The sequence below is a fragment of the Triturus cristatus genome, chromosome 3_1 (assembly GCF_964204655.1).
Source record: "Triturus cristatus chromosome 3_1, aTriCri1.1, whole genome shotgun sequence".
NCBI classification, from domain to species: Eukaryota; Metazoa; Chordata; class Amphibia; order Caudata; family Salamandridae; genus Triturus; species Triturus cristatus.
This window is the reverse complement of record NC_140583.1, coordinates 216455193-216476393: the sequence shown is the minus strand read 5'-3', so window position 1 is coordinate 216476393 and position 21201 is coordinate 216455193. Positions and strand designations below refer to the sequence as shown.

Genomic DNA, 21201 nt, shown 5'->3' with positions numbered 1-21201 from the left:
GCACTGTAATATCAAAAGGCAGCTATGTTGAGATAATTTTTTTAATTGGGAAACTTACACCAGTGAATGTTATCGGATTCTGAAAAAGAAACAATTTACTATAGGAGTGTGAATGATGGCGGATAAATTGTTTAACTCTATTTGGGTTTGTTTACAGGAGCGTAGTTTCCATTGGTGAAGCATGTGCAGTAGCACCGGGGCCTAAAGGTCTGAGGCGCCCACTGAACCCTGATTGGTGTATCCTGCAATTCAAACAGCACCCGGGGCAATTAACTTCCATGCAGATGAGCCCATGACACACTGGCCACATCACTGGTTTTAAATCCAGTAGCCTGCCATGAGGGTCCGAAGGCTGCGGGACGGGGGACAGGGATGTGTCCACACCCGTGGGAGCAGAGCAGCTCTTGTACTGCTCGGTACTGGTTCTGCGACTGAATGATAGCAACACTGATGGGATATTTTACACAAGTCAGAAGATACGTGTTAAACAGCAGGACACTTCCAATTACAAACTAAGATCCGAAAGCCACACTCAATTAGTAATAAATACCGAGATGTAATATGGGAAAGTACAAAAAGCAGAGGGAGGGTGCACTCACCTTCTTCTGACGTGGCACTGCCGCCGCTCACCGGGGCGGCCTCAAAGTTAGTGCCTCGAACAGATAACACCTTCACCGCCTCGTCACACTTCACTGTGCACACAGCATTCCCTAGGAGAGGAGATACATGGTCTGCGTTAATCAGAGTCCCCTACAGCACTGTGAGCAGTAAATTTAAATCCACGCTAGCCACCAAGTAAGCACAGCTGACCTCAGTCTGAGCCACCGTCCTAGGATCACAGGCCCAGCTGTCCTGTGCATTTGTACTCAAAGTTCGACCTCACTTACTTATATGTAAACACTGTTGTGGGAAAAGGTGGGTCCCGTCGCAGTAATTGCAAGGACAGGAAATAAGCATTGAAAATGCAATAGGTCTCGCCTTTGATTAAGTTAAAGCCATTTGCTTTGCTAATGCTATTGTATGGCAAAGCAAATGGCTTTAACTTAATAAAAGGCGAGGCCTATTGCATTTTCAGTGCTTGTTTTAAATTTAATGGCAAAGTATGCAAGTTACCCCTGTCAGCCTAACACAGAGCAAAAGATGTGAGATTGTATTCTATTACATTACAGTACGTTCTGGTGTCTTGTAATATCGTATCTGGTTTTGTTTTAAAATATACCGTTTCGACGTAAAAATGGTGCAAATATCGTTCTGCTCTAGTACATAGTTCAGTAATACAGTTATAGGACCTTAAAAAGGAATAAACTGAGCCACGTACAGCAGAAGTGATGCATGCGTTCCTTATTTCACCCCACACACCCTCATACATAGCAAAAACAGAATCCTGCAGAGTAGATCAAATGTACTGCTTTACAAGTTAGTATAAGCTGCCCAAAATAATGAATTTTGAGCAAGGTACAAAAAAAGAAAGGAGAGTTGAAGGGATGTGTGCATTGTGTTCAGACATACTGGAGAAGTTTATTGGGGAATGCCATCTGCGGATGCAGCATTTAAACCAAATTACACATTTGTATATATATATATTGCACTATGAGATTATACCAATGGCTAGAGTGCACTATACATACCCCAGTAAGGTAACATGACATCTCAGCAGAGACTACGCAAATGTGGGAGGACAGTGTGGTCGGCCAACCTTTGCCACCCTTAAGACCCTACGGCAGTAATACCTGGAGAGAAGTTTTTTTTTGTACATTGGTCCATGGCTGCCATTTGGCAATTTAGCATTCCGCAGTTTACCTCCCATGCTTTTCTGTCATGAGCAACTAAGCAACATTGGTGAGTTGTACTTTATGTGGTGCTGACGTGCAGCTATAGAAACGAGCATTGATAAAGCTAGTAAATCTGGCGTTTGCTAGCCTGTGATGTTTTATTGATTTTTGGCAAATATATGCTAAGACTGTTTTTAACTAATGTGTGTTGCGCTGTGATACGGACTGATTTGGCTGATAAGAGAGCGCGCTTGCGATCTCTGTATTGCACTGTCTCTGGGGCTGTTATTGGGGTTGGGAGAAGTTTTAGTGAACTGTGTTCTAGCTTAAAGACTGCAACAGAATTTTTAAAATACATGCACTTACCCGCACTTTAAAATCTGATTCACTCTCGCGCTTGCGAGGGATAGAACACCGGCAACCTTCTGCGTAGAAGTATTTGTCCTCACTTCCGGGTGCCACCTCAGCGCCGCCATTTTTGTTGACACTCTAGTGGTTCAAACCGACACAGCAGACCCTCTATTTAGGAGGGGCCATGCAAGCGAGCAGCGCGCGCAGCGGGCGCGCCAGAGGCAAGCCCGTCTGCGCCCGTCCGCGCCTCGGTCATACCCAGCATCAGCCACGATGCTAGAACCGGGGAAAGTCCAGTGAAATATACTAGGGAGCAACTATTAGCCATAAGGAACAAGGTCAGTGGGGGGAAGAAAGCTACTGTGACACCACAGACCAGCCTGGTCCTTAAGTGTGGCCTGATTAACTGCCGGTCCTTAGCAAAACATCACCAGGAAGTCTCTAATATGGTGGAAGATCTGCACTTGGATGTGGTATTCCTCACGGAGACGTGGTGTAGTAATGACTCCTCGGTGGAACTAGGGTTTGCTTGCCCGGAGGGCTATAAGATCTTTCACAAGCCCAGAGCTATTGGACGGGGTGGAGGGGTCGGGGTGATGTTTAAGGATATCTGGGGCTTTGCCCCATTTGAGGTTGATGAGGTGGCGGGTATCGAGTTACTGGGATTCTCCCTACAAGAACAGAGAGGGAGGCTCCTTACAGGGATGGTCAGCTACAGACCCCCAAGTTCCAACACACAGTACCAAGCGCTCCTGGATGTCATTGCAGCCCAGTCGCTGACTCACTCAAGAGTGCTGCTTCTGGGGGATTTCAACATGTGGGAGAATGGTACCTTAGACGGCCACCTAAGAGATCTCAGGGAAACCTGTGAGAGTCTTAGCCTGCATCAGTTGGTCCAGCAACCTACCCATCAAGGAGGGCACACTCTGGATCTCCTGTTTGCTGATCTCAACGAAACTGAGGTGGTTAATATTCTACCTCAGACCTGGACCGACCATTCGCTGATCCAGTTTCGGATCTGTATACCTGACGGAAAAACCACTAGACTGCCTCCTGTTACATACCGGATGGGGAGAGACTGGGCAAAACTCATGAGGAGCAGGGCTGAGCCACTTTTTCAAAATTTGCCTCCTCTTGATCCTCATGAGTCAGTGGCCGTGAATTATCGTCTGTATCAGAATTATATCCTCGGTGTATTAGATCAGCATGTACCTCTGAAACGCCTGAAGGCCAGATTAAAACATTCTGCACCGTGGTACACTGAAGAGCTGAGCATAATACGTAGATCTTGTCGACAGGCAGAAAGGAAATGGCGCAGGCATTATGCTGAGCAGGATAAAGTGGCCTTTAAAAAGGTACAAGCTCAGTATAAAGAGTTGATGGCTAAGGCTAAGGCAGACTTTTTCATCAACTCCATTCTGTCAGCACCAAACAGCACCAGAGCCCTTTTTAAGATCATTAGAGACCTCTCTAATCCCACTAGTGTGGGAAATAAAGTGGTCACGTCACAGGCGCTATGCGATAAAATCGCCTCTCACTTTGAGGAGAAAATCGCAAAAATCGTGGGGGGGCTAAATATGTGCGACCCCTCCCCTCTAAATGATAATGGACACATGTCTCCGGAAGAACAAGGGTTGGTAACCTCACTGGAGCACTTTATACCTCTCACTAATGAGTTGTTTAACAACTACGCACAGAATGTGAGGTCAGGGTCCCCATTAGACCCCCTACCCAATAAGATCTGGAAAGAGCATGCTTCGGCTCTGCTCCCTCGGCTGTGGCAGATATGCTGCCAATCTTTGGAGGAAGGGGTGGTGCCTGAAACCTGGAAGCTGGCAGTAGATAGACCACTGCTAAAGAAGCCCTCTCTGGACCCAGGAGATCCTGATAGTTTTAGACCCATCTCCCTGCTGCCTTTTCCTATAAAAATTATTGAAAAGGTAGTGAGCAGATCTCTTTCTGGGTATCTGGAGGAGTTCCATCTCCTGGATAAGAGCCAGTTTGGCTTTAGACCAGGTCACGAAACGGAGACAGCTCTGGTCACGGAGTTGGATAACCTTCGGATGCGGGCTGACAGAGGCCTTTCGTCAGTATTGGTCCTCTTAGACATGTCAGCCGCATTCGATACGGTAAACCACCGAATTCTGTTGAATAGGCTGGAGCATTGGGGAGTGAAGGGATGTGCCTTGAGATGGATACAACCCTATCTCACAGGGAGACAACAGGTGGTTTATTTGCCCCCTTTTACCTCCAGTAGGACCTTGGTGGAACATGGGGTCCCTCAGGGATCGGCCATCAGCCCCATCCTTTTCAACATTTATCTGCAGCCACTAATTCCTATTATCAAAGCGTATGGGATCGATCTTATTAACTACGCGGACGATACCCAACTACTGTTCTCACTGGAGGGCAAAGGCGCTTTGACTATGGAAGACTTCCAGAAGTGTATGCGTCAGACCTCGGACTGGCTCAGGGCTAACTCACTGCAATTCAACGGAGGCAAAACTGAGGTGATCTACTGCCACCCAGCGGGAGTAAGAGATTTGCCTTTTGATTTCAGAATGGCCCCAGATGTGGAACCCATTGTCCCAGTGACAACGGTGCGGAATCTGGGGGTCATGTTTGACAATGATCTACAGATGGCTTCTCAAGCTAAAAAAAAACAGTGAGGGTGTGCTGTGCTCTCATGAAAGCCCTACGGAAGATTCTACCTCTCCTGCCTGTGGAGAAAAGACCTTTGGTGGTTCATAGTATCATCCTAAGTAGGCTGGACTACTGCAATTCTCGGTATCTAGGAGCTCCTCTTTACATCTACCAGAGTCTGCAGAGGGTCCAGTCTATGGCAGCCAAACTGGCGCTGAATAGAAAACGTGGCTTCTCAACCACGCTGGCGCTTCAAGAGCTTCATTGGCTTCCCATGATGGAAAGGGTTAAATTTAAATCCCTGTGCATTGTCTACAGAGCGGCACACGGTCTTGGCCCTATCACTCTACAGGAGAAAATATCCTGGTACAAACCTCAAAGGACTCTCCGGTCATCGAATGCCTTCTTGCTAAACACTGGTAGGATCAAGAAGGCCAGGATGGGAGGTAGGGCCTTTAGTATAGTGGCCCCGCGACATTGGAATGAACACCCTCTGAATATTAGACAGGCTAACTCCTTGATGGATTTCAGGCGAAGTTTAAAGACTTGGCTCTTTCCCAGGGTGGGGCATATGGCCTCCTAATTTTCCATTCTTTGATCGGTATCCGTTTTCTATCTACCCTCGTTTTTTTCTGTCACTGCTGCTACACACTTTGTTGGTTCAGAAGTTTCTCTCCATCACAGTCCGAGCGCCAAGATACCCGTTGGGTGATAGTTGCGCGGTATATGTACAAAATACAAATACAAATACAAAAGTGTAAATGTAATAAAAAGTACTAATGCTGCTGTGTGAAGGAGAAGGTTGCCAATAAAAGACCGCGGATTTGTTGTCTGTAATGCTTCATCTCGGTCTGTGGAGGGAGCTGTAATTGTAGCCCTTCTTCTATGTCTATGACAGCTGTCAAATAGTCCTACTTTTATGTCGATGGTTACTGCACACCGTAGTCCTACTTCTAGGTCTATGACCTGTCCCCGTTTTTTGTTTTGAGAATCTGGTCACCCTATCCACGGGCTGCTGTTGCAGAGCGGGCATCTCCACAGCTGCGTACAGTCCCTCGACATAGTCTACCGTCTCCAGCAGTCCGGTGCAGCACCGCACCTCCCCGAGGAATCTCAGCCAGTCTACGACGGCTTTAGTTGCAGGCAAGTGTGAAGAAAATAACAGTGGAAAGGGTTCTCCTAGACTGCTGGTCATTTGATTGGATTGCAGAGGCTTTTGTTTTCAAAGCAGGGCATTACGGTTCCAGCTGATGCCCTGCAGCAACGCTCACCCTCCGTAGAAATGCGGGTGGACACGGGCGGTGTTACTTTATGAGCAGCGACCCTTTTAAGAGCAGGCTAAATATATTCTATGGAGAATGCATTTCTCGAAAACAAGTTGCTAAAGATAAAGATTAGGTCAGCATAACCGTAGAAAGTTTATAAACGCTAGCTTCTGTTCATACTTGGCAACAATTTAGAAGGAAGGAAGTGGCCTAAAGATAACAAATAGAAAAAGGCCGACCGCACGCATTTTTTTCTATTTATTTACTTATGGTTACACTGGCGGCACCCACGTGTTAGCTTAAAGCTATTTAAAGCTCAAGCGCCGGTGCCGCCATTGTAACCATAAGTAAATACATAAAAAAAATCAGAAGTGGGCAACCTTTGCGTATTTTTTTGTTTCCCAAGTCATATTTACATGATAGTTGTCTACCTGCTTTTAGTTGTAAGGCGCCTAACAAAGTAAAGAACAGCGTCCCGCCAGTAGTGTGCGCGCTTACTGGGAAAAGATCTCTGCCAGCTGTGTGTGATAGTGGTGTAGTACTGACACGGACAGACGGCGAGAGCACACTTTTTCAAAGCAATAAAAAACAGCCTGTGTACTGCCGCCAGTAAACAATCCAATCCCGGTGGGCAGGGCCAAAAGGAGACAAGGCGGCAACAAAGAAAAACTAAAAAGCCTCCTTTACAATGAGAAGCCTGCGTTTAGCCTAAGCTATGACGCGAGCCAATAGGAAGAGGGGGCGGGGCGTCAAGTCCCCTTTCTCAACCGTATTGATTTCAAGAAGCTCTCGGATGCCGAGACCTAAAAAGCTGGCAAAAAACGACTGACGTCTGGGTAATGGGTAGCATGAAGTAAGCAGTGCTGGGCAGAAGGTAAAATCAAGTAGTTCACTCACAAGCCCATGAACCACTAGGAAATACTGTGGCAGAGTTTCAATATTTTAGAAAATATATCCCATAATGAAGTGGATGAAGCTGCCTAACCTGCAGATGATTTGGGGTTTGTGTGCTAGATCTGTTGTGGCCTCCGGGACACCAGAGCCACTCTGCTCTGAAGGTGTGTATGGGACAGTAGGGGCCTGTAGGGAACTGGGAAGACATGACAGCCCCTGCATAAGAAGCATGGATGCTGCACACCATCTCTCCCTGCAGGAAAGAGATAAGTTGGTCAAGAAATTGGAGCTCTATCTTCTCATCCTTAGTGCAGGTTGGCGCATGCCAACCGGTGCTAATGTGAAAACCTATACTGCATAGTGAAAGGAGAGGCCGTGGGTGATTTGTTCCTGAACATGCTGAATGAGACAAAGAGCTCAGAAAGAGCAAGACTACAACCCCTCAGACTTGAAAATCCAGGAGCCATTGGAAGAGACAGGCAGAGCAGAGTTGGATCGGCCTTGAACCAGACACAAATTGGTTGCGACAGGCAGCCTTTCCTCCTGGAGGTAGGCTTGCTACCTATCAACGTGTGCCATTGTTGGCAGACAAAACAGAAAAAATACTAACCGTCAGCATGGATACAAGCTGAAGGAATGGAGCAGAACAATGATGAGCAGGTTAAAACATGGCACTAATATATTTTTGTGGAACAACTGTGACCACATTGATAGAGAAGAGACAGGAACTGGGGGGAAAAAACTTCCAAATGCAGCATGTTTAATACATCATCATAAAACTTTATTTTGGTCATAAGACCATCAAAGTGCAAGTGCAATACAACTCGTACAAACAGATTAAAAAGAAGCTGGAAATATACATCAATAGCCTAGTAAAAATATCAGTTGAACCCTAATCTAAATTCCATTAGATAAATAGAACACTTAGTGCACAATACAGGACCAGAATAGCAAAAACCTTTGTCTATTCCAAAGTGAAAAACATGGCCCGCACTACTGCCTTCGATCTAGAGGAGCACTACACTCAAGGTCCTTTAGTATCAGTAAAATATAGGTAAACTGTCAGATTAAAACTTCTAAAACTGGTGAAACAAAATGAAAGTATCTCACTCATTCAGCAATTTCCTTCTAATTGCCCACATATGACCCAAACACTTTGCTACTGAGCAAGCAATTGCCAGACTAGGGCCTGACCTGAGGATCCAAAGAGCTTCGCCATAAATGCATATACTAAATTGCTTTCAGATTGGTTTGAGCCATTTTGCTCTTGGGCGGGAGTACAATGGACAAGGAAAATAAACGAGCAATCGACTCTGCTGCAGAGGCGCAGCTGGGGACAATCTAGAAAAAAGTGGAAGGTGATGCCAGGAGCTTGTGAAAGTGTTCAAAGGAAGGGAACCAAATCTGAATAGCATATAAAGTTTCCTGTCTTGAGGAGACTCAATAATATCTGCATATTGTTCATATGAACAGATCAGTTAAAAAAACATGAATTCCATAGTTAAACGTCCCCAAGATCTTTACTAGGGAGAAATGCTGGGTCCTTAACCTCCCAATAGCCCTCTTATCCTATTGTGGTTAATAGGGATTTTACATTTCGTATCAAAGCTTTCTTCTTGAAATATTCAAGTTTGCTGACTTCCCTTAGAGCGGTGGCATACGGGAGAAACTCAGGAGTGGACCTTTTACGCAGCCAAAACAGTAAAGGGTGTAGCTTGGCCTTCTCTATAATAGGAACTTTACCCAAGTCCAACCTTAGTGGGTGGAGTGGCGTATTTGGGGGTAGCTAGCCCAGGCGCCTGAGAAACTTGTTCTCGGATTTAAGAATGGCATCCATTCCTTCAAAGCCCCACAGTTCAGCTCCATAAAGAGCTGAACCTTCTGCGTTAGCGTCATAGATCTGAAGTGGAGCTGCCACTGGTTTGCTGAAGGAGGTACCATGTTCTTTTATCAGGGCCCCTACTGTTTGTGGATGCTTCAGGGTCAGCTTGGTCACATGAGGCTTCCATGACATATCTTCCGAAAGTGTGATACCTAGATAGTGAAAGGTACTCATCCTTTCAAAAGGGAGCCCTCCTAGGGATAATTTACCTCTTAAGGATTTATGGGGGTTAAGCAATAAAAGCTTCGTCTTTTAAGTATCAACCTTTGGGACATTATAAGTGTTTAGCAATGCAGCACATTTTCCTGGGTGTTGTGCAGCCAGAAATTGAAGAGCTATACAACTGTACAATAGTGTGTCAGAAAGAGATAGAAGGAGAGAGAATGATATAGATGTATAAAGAGGCTGTGGTTGTGTATGTGGAAGATAGTGAAATAAGAGGATAATATTGTGTGTTTGCTTTTATTATGTGAATGTTACGGTATTGAAAGTGTGTAGTAAGATATAGCGTGTAGTAATATTATAATTGTTGTATTAGTGTGTGAGAGAGCACAATAGTGTTGTGATAAAGAATGAGAGAGACGGACGACTTGTAGGATAATAACATGGGGAGGTGTGAGATGTAGTTTTGATCAATAGGAGGATGTAAAGGGAGTTAGTATGTGTTAGTTGGTAGGGTATGGGTAGTGTGAGTGAGGATGTGATGGGATAGTTTTTGGTTTGGGGCACAAAAGGGAGAAGCAAATTATATTAAAGGCTATTGCCACCATTTTTAAAACTGGATGTGTTGTATATTGCTTTGCAAACTGTAATTTGGTGCATATTTGGAATTTTATAACTGTATGCCCGATGAAGGCCTTGTGAGAAAGCTTTTACTCAACACTGGGTCCTCAGCTGGTTATAAAGGCAAGCTAGTGATAAAGGGCATTAGCCTGAATGATTCATGGAAAAGGTTGGGTTGAATGCCATAAACTTGATCTGTTTATCTTGAGAAGTTACGACACAGGCACTTAGCCGGTCATATTTATTGGTCAAGTATATGTTAAATAATTGGGGCTTTGATGGTGTATTGTTATTACGCTGTGTTAAGGCCTGTCGGCGAGCATTTTGCTACATTAATTTCAAAGTACTTTTTAGGTCTGCCTGACCGCTTTGGCTACCTGCCAGACTCTTGCCATCAAAACAATTAAAAAAAACATAACCACATACACACACAGACTAGCCTTTGTTCAGCTCTCATTGGCCGCTGATCTGCTTGGGTGGTCACTCACGTTTGTTTTCTGACCATCAAAGCATAAAGCATTTGCAAAGAGTGATCCCAATTCAGTCATCTTCTCTTTTAATACATATGCATACTCACTTGAAAATGAGAGCACAAAACTGCCAAGGCCAACAGGCCCTTCCTTTGGTTTTCCATTTCTTTTAGAGTTCTTCTTTAATTTCTTTCCTTATTGTTAGTACTATTTTTTTAAAGCACACAGAGGCTGCACACAGAGTACTGTGGGGCAACTTATTTGCCATTCATTTCATCTGCTGTGCGCCACATCCAGCACATCCGCTGGTTCTTAAGTGGGCAGCTATTTTGGAATTGTATTTCAAAAGGCGTATCATTTTACTGTTTCAAGATGGCCACCGTGTTAAAACGCACCATGTCAGCTAGAATCAATCAGTACAACAATAATACACTATGCACAACACCATTCCAAAGGGGCTAACCAGTATAATATTCACTGAGAGGCCATGTTGGAATGGTACCGTGCATAATGTTCTCTTTTGTATTGTTGCATTTTTGCTGCCAAGTTACATCTAAATGCGGCAGGAATGTTGGGACTTTGAAAGAATCATACACTATGAAGAAAAAAAAATGCCCACCACATTTAAGCTTCAGCATTGCTCTTATTTCTACTTTTTAGATTTTTAATTTGTCTTGCATATGGTTGTTCTACTGTGGATGGCTGAGTGGGTGAATGCAGGAATAAGTCAGTGAGTGGATAAATGGATGCATGAGTGACAGAGTGCAATTTTGATGTGTTACTGAGTTCTTGAAACTCACCATAGACTGCAGAACTTACAGCTAGAACCCAAACATACAGGCAATACCAATGCTTGTTTTTCAACTTTTCCAAGCTTCTGTCTGATTTAATATAGCCAATAAGTCGGCTCGTCTCAATATTTGTCTTCAACTGAAAAAAATGGAAAATTGGGAGGCCTAAAATGCCCCAACTAGAAGTACTGATACTGTGCACGACACCATCCATGTTCAGGGACCATAAGGGACCAAAAGAAAAGAACACAGTGGCATGTTTTAAATGAATAATTAGGTTACATAGGCACTTTAAAATCATCATAGGCAATTTTCCACATATAATTCAACAGCTAACTAGTCTGTACGGAAAAAGTAATTACTATAACCCAAAACCCTATAATTAAGTATACAGAATATTGTTACTGGTTCTTTCAGTACCCTCTGTTCACATTCATTTATGGGGCTAATCGTACTATTAAAGTGTGAGAACTAATTTTTCTCTTTAATCTTATTAATGACCACCCACTTTCAAGAAAGTGGATTCAGTGAGAGAGATCCCCAAACATCGAAATATTGGCTGTACCACAACATGCACGTACATATTGTACCACGATGGGTTCTGCGCTGGTTTTGTAATTTTATGTTCAGATTTGACCTATTATTCGTTCCTTATCTTTTTATGTACATTAAAGTTAAATGCCAATCCACACTAAGGTTGGCAAACTCAATAAAACTCAATAAGTTATTACTGCTCAGATCTCATTTTAACCTGCAGGCCACAGGATTGAATCTTAACAGAAATCACTGCACCTTTCCTCATTCCGAGGTCGACATTTTTTGTTTAAGCCTGGTCATAGTAACCAAGGGCCTGCAAATCGGCGATAAAAAGCAAAACATAAAAAAGAAGTTTTAATAGATTTTCATAAGAAGTTCCTGGTTAATTGCTTGGTTCCCCCTCGCACCTCAAGGTATGGGCCCTCTGAGTAGAGAGAGGGACATGGACAAAATTCAAAAGGTATCTGGCTGCTTCAACATTTGTTGGTTAGAGCTGCATGTGTGCCTAATTTTAACAACATTAAAAGAATCCCATGCTCATGTATGGGAGAGATAAAACATCTGCTGGAAGCCCACTGTGTGGCAAAAGTTCTAAGGACAAGCTTAGTCATACATTTCGAAAAATGCTCAACAAAAGCGTTCCAAAGCCTCGTCGGGGTTAGTAGGCGCAATATAACTTCAACTTCAAGGCTGTGTACTTATTCGAGCGAATTTCCCTAATTCTAACAGTATAATTATGGAGTCTTTCAACTTGCAGTGTGAGCTAAATGAAAAAAATATACTCGAACACTTATTTTACGTGTTCCCTTAGATCCCAACCAGGGTGATGATACTAGTAGGCAACACTGCTACATTACCAAAAATATGTGAAACAAGGTCATATAGGGGAGACTTGTGAAAGTACCACAGCACACTTCAAACGCATGGCCACATTTCCAGAACTGGCCAGTCTTCATTCATCACCTCATCTACCGCATTTGAGTGAGGGAAGGGCCAGGCCATAAGCGCAGTTGATACACTCACAGATACAGATGTGCGCTGCGCAAGTCCAGAGGGTGGATTGGGGATCCATAAATAAAGGCATAGCATCCACGCGACCACTGCTAATGCATAGGCTCCCTCAGGTTACGTGCGCATAGTGGCAGGGCCTGCTGATGTCACCGGGATTCTATCATACCTCGCACCCATCTCAAACATGTGAGCCACGTCTGCACAGAATGAAATGTACAACACTACTAGAACTTAATCGGTGAGGTTGAAGAAGAAGCGGGGAGGACCATCAGTGGCATTACAGACTGACACATTCATTCTGCTATGGGCAGCTGAGCTGTGATCGACCAGAGTGCGTGAACTCAAAGGGGAAAAAAAGAAAGCCAGGGCCAGCGCGACCGGCATCTGTTTCCAATTAACGCGACTGCAAGACGTGGGCGCGATAATTGGAAACAGATGGCGGCGCTGCTCGCTCTCGCAAGCCGTAGGCCGTGGGAGGATACAAAGGCGGGACAAGCACCCGCCTTCGCCCAATTGTGTGCTGTCTTTTTATGAAGACGCACGCAAAGCCCAATAGCGTGTGAACACCACAGGCACGAGCTTCAAGAAAAGCTGTAGTGATGCCAAGAGGCCCTCTCCTAGAGCAGCGCATGTGCACTGCGCTAGGCTCGACCTAAAAAGGGAAAAGAGTGTGGGTGCCAGTACACAGCCCTGACGTACTCCCCTATTGACATTTATTAAATCAGTCAGCTGGCCTTTCTGACCCCAGCGAACCCTGGAAAAGTCTGTCTCATGGAGGCGAATAACAAGCGATAAAATCTCCAGGGGAAGACCCATGTCTTTTAAGACTTGCCATAGCTTGCTCCTTGGGACAAGATAAAGAGCGGTCTTTAGGTCGATAAAGGCTACATAAAGGCTTTCCCGACCGATGGTCACGGTCTTCCAGGTCAAAAGCAGAAAACAGAATACCTGGTCGATGGTGCTCGCTTTTTTTTTTCTAAAGCCAGCTTGTAAGGGAGTCAAGATATTATGTATGCTAATCCAGTCCTGTATCTTTAGAAGGAGTGCACGGGCAAACACCTTTTGGACACAGTCTTTAAGACTAATAGTCCTGTAATTGGAAGGTGAAGATATATCCCCTTTCTTATATACAAGGACCACCTCTGCACTCTTCCAAGAATTAGGTATTCCGGCCCCCTCTGCTATCGTGTTGGCTAAGGACAGAATGTAAATTGTCCAATTCTCTCTATCATATAAAAATACATTGCACGGAATACCATCGGGACCAGGGGCTTTTGCCTTGGCGATTGAGCCGATCTGGACCTGATTTTGCTTTTATTCGGTAAGAGTGGCCTATTGGCATCCTCCCTGGTTAAAAAAAAGCCTGAACTGCTGCGAATCTTTGCTTGCGCAGACCTCCCCAATTAACCTCCATCTATTGTCGTCCCACTGCCTTTTAGCTCTCACCTCCTCACTTCTCTCACTAGGACCAAGTTCTTAGTTCTAATTACAAGGGATAGTTGGTCTAAGGCCTCTACACTGCTGGTTAAACCAAGCAAACAGAGAGCCTGGCTTTGGATCATGTTTAAGAGGGCGCGTAGATTCAATAAAATATACAGCCATCTGCTCAAAAAGGCAAGTATGGCAACCCGGAATCTCTTCTATTCTTTTCAAATGATTAGTTAAGCTTCGGATCTCTGCTGTGCAGGTCATTAAATTACACTTAATTAGTTCAAACGTTCCTTAGTCTAGAACCACCTGGGGACACTTAAGTCATTGATTATCATTTGTTGGAAGTAGCTCCCTTGATGTTAGAGCAGGCTTACGATAACTAGGTAGGTACCCCTAAAGTGACACCAAAGTGAGCCTTAGAGGATTATGATCGCTATCGGTAGTATAACCCACAGCCATATTAATGTTATTTGTTTTTTAATATCTTTATTTGCATTTCTTAAAGTAGACAGTTTACAAATAACATTAAGACGAAAAGGGCAGGAGAGGGGTGGAAGATAGAGGACTACTTTTGCGTTGGCGGTACATGAGACCGATACTTAATGTCAACATTAGAATGTGCCAACTGCATTTTCTGATACAATCGTTAGCCCTAGCAAGCCTAATATTCTTGTGGCCCAGGCCTGACCACACAGTCCGTATTCAAGTCACCCGTTGTCCAAGGGAACACATTTCAGTGTCTGTATATAGTAGAGGAAATGGTTCACCCAGTCTTAACCACATATGTCCTTGACCACACACAACTTTGCAAACAAGCACTAAATTACAGCAGAATCAGATATAATTTGTTATTTTCATAACTTTAACCTTTAAACATAGAACTAAACAGACAAAGAAAATCGTCGCCACATCGCCACGCCCTGACCAAAGTGTGAACAGTAAGTACGCCTTCTATGCAACCACCCCGAGTTAGCGGAGCCTCCCGCTTGAACACAGCCATATCAATGTGATAATGGGAACACTGTATCACATCCTAAAACAGGCAACTTGATTCAACTGAGACGCACGTCAGATTGAAACACACAGAATGTATTATAAGCCATCAAGTGCCATGTGGCTTAATGTAAGTGGGGAAAAACAGAGAAGAAAATCAAAGTGTAAATCACGGAACATAAAAGCATGATCAGGAACAATAACAAGAATGCATGTTTGGATGCACATTGGTTAGATTGGAATCACAATATTGCACATTTACGTTTCACCAACTAGGAAACCATGATGACCAACCCGAAATCAATATTCAAAAGGTCTTGTCCCAAACAACTTTTTCTCGAGAACTTTATCAACTATTGCCCCTTCTCCACTGGCGACGTCTATGGTGCACACCAGAGTTAGTGTCTTTCAAGGATGAGATGAAGGAGGTCTTAAACTTGCAGAGGGCAGGTAAAATCCCATGGTTAGCCTATATTAAAAATACCTTAGTTGCTCTAAGGATGGGTGACTTATGGGCTAATGCTGAAGTATCCTGCCCGACAATTCCCAGGAAGGCTCTTTCAAAGCTCTTCAGAGAATATAAGGTAAATCAGATCAAGGGGAATTCCATCACTGGCACACTGACTGTACAATTTTTAGAAGTGAAGGACCAATACAGGTTAGAAACTGTTCTTGACGCTATTCAGCCCCCCTAGCCAAAACCTCTTTATTCGTAATTTATGCACTGTGTACTCCCCCTCCGTGTCTTTACAAATACCTTGGCTGGGGTCACAGTCCAAGGAGTGTCCGGTTTGTGATAACACTCCAGAAACGGACCAACATGTACTGTTTGTTTGTCCAGGATACAAGAAGATTAGGCACCGATGGCTTCAGCAGGTCTGCCGGAATCTCGGGACAACTCATTGTGTGGAGGCTTATATGATATTAAAATATGATACCAGCCTCCCTATTGTGTATTCAGCTTCCCAATACTTATTCTCTATGTGGTGTGTCCGTCTAACTCTATTAAAATCTAGACTGGTTTAATCAGATCTTTTTAACCTTTAATCAATTTTAACCCTTTTTACTGTATAATAATTGCGTAGTTTTATATATACTGTTGCTTTTTCTGAGACCTTTTAAATATTGCACTGTGCAGCACTTTATTTCATTTTGCATAACTAAACTGTATAAAATGTGTTGTATTTTTAAATGTACTTTTATGGCCAGAAAGGCCGAAATAAAGATATTTTTAATTGAATCAAATCAACTATTGATTATATAATGTACAGTGTTTCATAGTTTCCTTCAATCTAAGATTTGAGACATGAATTTAAACATATTTGTTTAAAATGGTCACCTTTTTGGCACCTTTTAATTTAATTCTTTCTAGTGTTTCATTATTGTGTCCTACGCCACTTTTTCACTAGGGAGTCTTTATGAGGAACATAAAGTGATCCTCTTCCTTTTTTTATTTATAAATAGGATGTTTACAGCACCTTGCACGAATGTGCCTATTTAACAGTGTGTCACTTTGGTATCATCCCAAGCATAGTACAATTGAAGCATCAATTGTTAACCTATACTGGCCACTTTTGCAATTTAAAGAGGCCGGTCTTTCTCTCCTTTCTCATCCGAGTATATGTTTTATTGTTTCATTTCAGATGTTCCATATCTTTAGGGTCCTGGTGAGATTCACCCCACCTCACCCTTTACGGGGTCGAAACACCGTTGACTAAATTTTTTAACTAGCCATTTCATGTCTCTTTATACTGCAAAAGTGGCCAGTATAGGATATTGCTCATTTTGAGATTGGTCATTTTTATATGTTAAGAAACCATATTGTATATTGTATTGTGTCACGTTCTCTTTTTTGGGTTCTTTTTCCCATGGGACACCGAGCACATTCTGTTTATTACAGAATTTAATTTCTTGTACAAAATAATTGGACTCCTTATCGTTTCGTTAATAACGATTTTTCTTTTCGACATCTTATTTCCCAGGTTGAGTTTGTCATTTGCAACTAATTGTCATTTACATCGTCCACAAGAACTATTGTTTTTTTAATATATTGTATGCTCTGGTTCCGTGTGAGTAGAGTTACTCTTGTTTTCCTTAAAACTAAAATTAGAGACAGTAAAGCCACCAACCACCATGAACCCAGCACCTGGATTCTGCCTTCTGTGAGTCTTGTCCCCCAGGTGGTGCCACCCCAGTCATGAACTCTTTGTAGTGAGCCTGAACTTGCTCTAACAGTAGAATGAGAACCACAGCAGCAAGACATTTCCAGAACAGGACCCCTAGCTCCTTGGAAACTCTGCTGCGTGACATCCTCAACACAGGACTTTGCATCACAGCTCCGTAACTCCCTGAACCCGCCACTGCAGGATGCATCCTCTGCGCGGGACCTGGCAGCCAGGATTAAGGTACTTTGTTCAGCGGGCCAAACGTGGTCCCCTTTTCTGGCCAGTGCTCCATTAAGGTCAGGCTGAAATTGTCACTTTGTTCTAGTCCCACGCGACCAGAAAACCACAGTTTGCACCTTGTGCTTTTAGACACTATTCTAACTTAAAACTTTAAAATTGCATCTCCCATATTTTACTGATTGGATTTATCTCATTTTTGTCTCAAATAATATTATTTTTTATTGACTCTATATCACCAAAATGGTGTGCGATTTTTCTTATTACATTTTCATTTATTACTATTTGAAGTGCTGTATAAAAACTGAACACATTCCCTCTAAGATAAGCCAGACGGTTTTTGTGCCAAGCTACCAGGGGGTTGAGCACAGGTTTATTTGGAGTTTGCTTGTGTTTCACCCCGACAAGAATTGTGGTTGCTGCTAGCCTAGGGTTTCACCCCCTCAACCAGTAACCCTAATTTCTACATCAACCTACTACAATTTAGCCCCCTTGGTAACTGTGCAGATGTGGATTTAGCAGGTGAAATCTCACAATAATTCTCAGTCTTATAGGTTTCTGTGTAAGCAGGCGTGTGATGTAATTTGCTGAAGTAATGGCGATACCCCCTCAGACTGGTGATCCTAGCACCAAAGCTAAACCAGGAATGCTAATTAATGATGTTGCAAAACCTGAAACTGGTCCTGAGCTACTAATATCCTCCAAAGAATGTCAAACTCTGTCCCAGCTGACATGGAAATAAACACTTAACTGACGGGTGGGGGCCCTTAGCAACCTCCACCCCGCCGGAGTCAGGTGAAATAAGACATGCAAACTTAAAGTCTGCTTCCCTCCCAAGTAGAAGGAGGGTTGAAGGTCGTCGAGATGGGCAGGCCAGGAAAAGAAGATCCGGTCACCATACGAATACGTGGCAGTCCCCATACTAGGGACGCAAATGCTTAAGTGGAGTGTCAGGGCGGAGATGTACGCCCAAACATCTTGAGAGTTAATAGTCCTCCAGGAAATAAATTGCAGGGGGATGCTGCATTAATTATTTACACCGAATATGTATGCCGTGGACCCAAAGAATCCGTTAACAGAAGAAATATTTTTTAATTCGATTCTGCACTCCCTGGTAAGGACAGGATTGAGCCAAAAGAGATTGAATACATTGCCTTTATTCCTGGCTCCCGTGATAATCTGAGTGAAGCTACTAAAGTTCACTTGAAAACTGAGGCACAAGCAAATGTGCTGTCACAATGGGGTATTTTACTTGGTAAATCATCTCTCCCAAAATATCCTTGAATCTTGACCAAAACCTCATTCAGTTCACCCTATAAGGGCTCAGTTCTTTGTTGTTCAAAAGATCCAGAAAATATACGGCTGTGGACGGAGCAACTATGTGCTACAAAGGATTTCCCCAGTAATACAGGGGGATGCTTGATAGCAAACAACCCGCACTGAATAGCTCCGGGTGATCATAGAAATTTGATTGCCAACAAACCTCGGTCTACACACAACACTTCAGTTCTGCTCCTGGAATATTAAGGGCTTAAGAACCTTGTCAGCCAACTATGATGTATTCAAGAACATGAGTAAAAATGACAATCTGCTTCCAGGAAACATAGCAACTTGCCCCAGCAGCGTGGCCAGATCACCTTGAGTTCTTTACACCAACTGAACCATCCCCTAAAGGCGGTCATCCCTCAGGTGTGGTCTCAATTCTTATCCAGAAAGCATTGGCAACAAACGTAGTGGTCTTGATCAGTGGCCTCAGTGGTTACATATTTATAAAATTAGTATCGCCCAACAAACAAAACCCTAGGGGCATACTGCAAATCATCATAAGGTGCACTTACATCAACCCAAAGCACCCAAAGAAAAGAATAGATGTGGCTTAAGTGGAAAAAACACAAGATTTTTAAGAGAGCAACATTTGGAGTCTACGTGGCTACTCGCTGGCGACTTCAATATGATTCTTCTAGAATCAACTGTGCCATCGATCTGGGTCCAAGAAAAGGATGCTGCCTGGTCCATTCCTGAAATTACATTGGGTAAAATCAAGAAGAATGTTGCAGGATAGAGGCTTGCTACCTTCCTTAACCAACTTAGTCTAAGAACATTAAATGGCAGAAGCTCCCTTGACAATACTCCAGCCTGCACATTCATCTCACAAAACACATCCTCATTAATTGACTAGGTTTGGGTGTATGACCAGAACTTTGATCAAGTGAGCTGCTTTGAGGTGATCAGTGACCTAGCTAGCATGCCCAGATTGCTATTGGTTTAAGTGATTGGTACTCAAGATGACTTCAGCTCTCTCCATAGAATTAAGTGGAGCGCTGATATCAGTTGAAGTACTAAAGAAACTCCTCACTGCAGGCCCATCGTGCCGTGCTTCATCCCTGTCACAGTGTCACACTGTGACTTCTGTACCTCAAGCGTTATGAGCACATAAGGCATGTTCACTCTCACACTCATCAATGGAATTAAGAATGCTCAAGTGGAAGTTGAATAATCGCCTGAGGAGTCGGATTATTAATAATCCAGGTGTTTTTACTGACTAAGAAAAATAAGAAAGGCAAATAAGTCAAAGCTATGGGAGTTGAGCAAATCAAAAGAAGAAAAATAGTGGGTGGGGCTGTACAAGGCTTCAAGGCTAAGAAATTCTCATAAATTCTGGAGGCTAGTATGGCAGAGGTCAAGTGGGAACAGCCTGAAAGCACAGCCTTTCATATCAGCAGCCAACTGGGTGAACGACGTCTCGAACCTATATGTTACTAAAACTAACACAAACAGTTACCATAAGGTAGCCAGGTCTGAGGGCATGGAGCCCCCCTGGGCATGCAGATAAAATGGGAGAGTAACTGGGAAAATATGGAAATCTGCAACCAATTATGAGCTCTCTTCGATCAGTCCCAGGTCCTAATGAAGTCTGGATCAACCTTCTATGCCTGCTATTTAAGCAATATTCAATTACAAACGAGGCACCGGACAACTAGAAGGGATCAATATTATCCCCAATACATAAAAAAGATCCAACTAATCACTCAGCCAACTTTAGATTAATAGTCCTGCTTGATGTAGACAGGAAATGTTATGCCCTCAATTCAGGACTTGAGAACTGGGAAACAGCAAATGCACTAATACCAATTATGCAATCTAGGATCATACCGGGCTGTAGTACTGAGGATAATCTGGTGATCCTTTTTCCTTTGATTGAGGCAGCAAATTAACCCCAAGCACGTATATTATATGCTGCCTTTATTGATTACACCGCTACCTTTGATAGAGGCCACAAAGTTTGGAGTCACCTTGCTCATTGTGCACTTTGAAACTGTTTTTACATTGAGTACCTTTATGTTTCAACACAAGAATGATGCTTGTGCGATACTTCTATCTAGCATTATGTACTTTATGACTTTAAGAATTAAGTTGCAGTATTTATTACCTTGCTCATTTTGCACACTCTACCATCACCTAGATGTGCTTCCAAGAACGATGTACCCAATTGTTTATCTTATTTTGCACACTTAATTTATCTTCAGATGATATCCTGACCTGCTTTATTGTGATAATGCAAGACTGTAATTTGTGTTTTGTTTAGGTTTTATGTTTTCTTTTTACCTCAAGTATTTCTAATTTGACTAGTTTGACATAAACTAATGTTTGATGACATGTCTAATAATCCTTTTTATTTTCTTAATTTTTTTTATCTAGTGTGTACTTTTAAAATTGATATGGCTTTAATGAACTAAACAATAAAATGTAACTTCCTGTGTAAGAAGGTCATAAATGTGTGCAGGGAAGGGTGCTGATGCCAGGCAGAGGGATGGCAAGAGTATCCAAGGGAAGTGGAGGATGTAGACAGGCAAGGGGAAAGCATTACATGCGCCCCGTGATTTACAAGTGGTTGTATGGGGAATTTTACCAGCCAGATTTTTTGGCTTGTAAAATGTTTTGGAATCTAAAATTTCAAAAACTGGGATCTAGGATT

At 43.1% G+C, this 21201-nt stretch overlaps 1 protein-coding gene across 1 annotated transcript in view; it reads right to left on the bottom strand.

The window, feature by feature from the left end:
* ETFA (electron transfer flavoprotein subunit alpha) overlaps positions 1-21201 on the bottom strand; it is a 300814-nt gene that overhangs the window by 170314 nt on the left and 109299 nt on the right. Inside the window, exon 6 of the mRNA XM_085643692.1 lies at positions 600-710. Coding sequence (XP_085499818.1) covers positions 600-710 — 111 coding nt within the window. The remainder of the gene's footprint in view (positions 1-599; positions 711-21201) is intronic.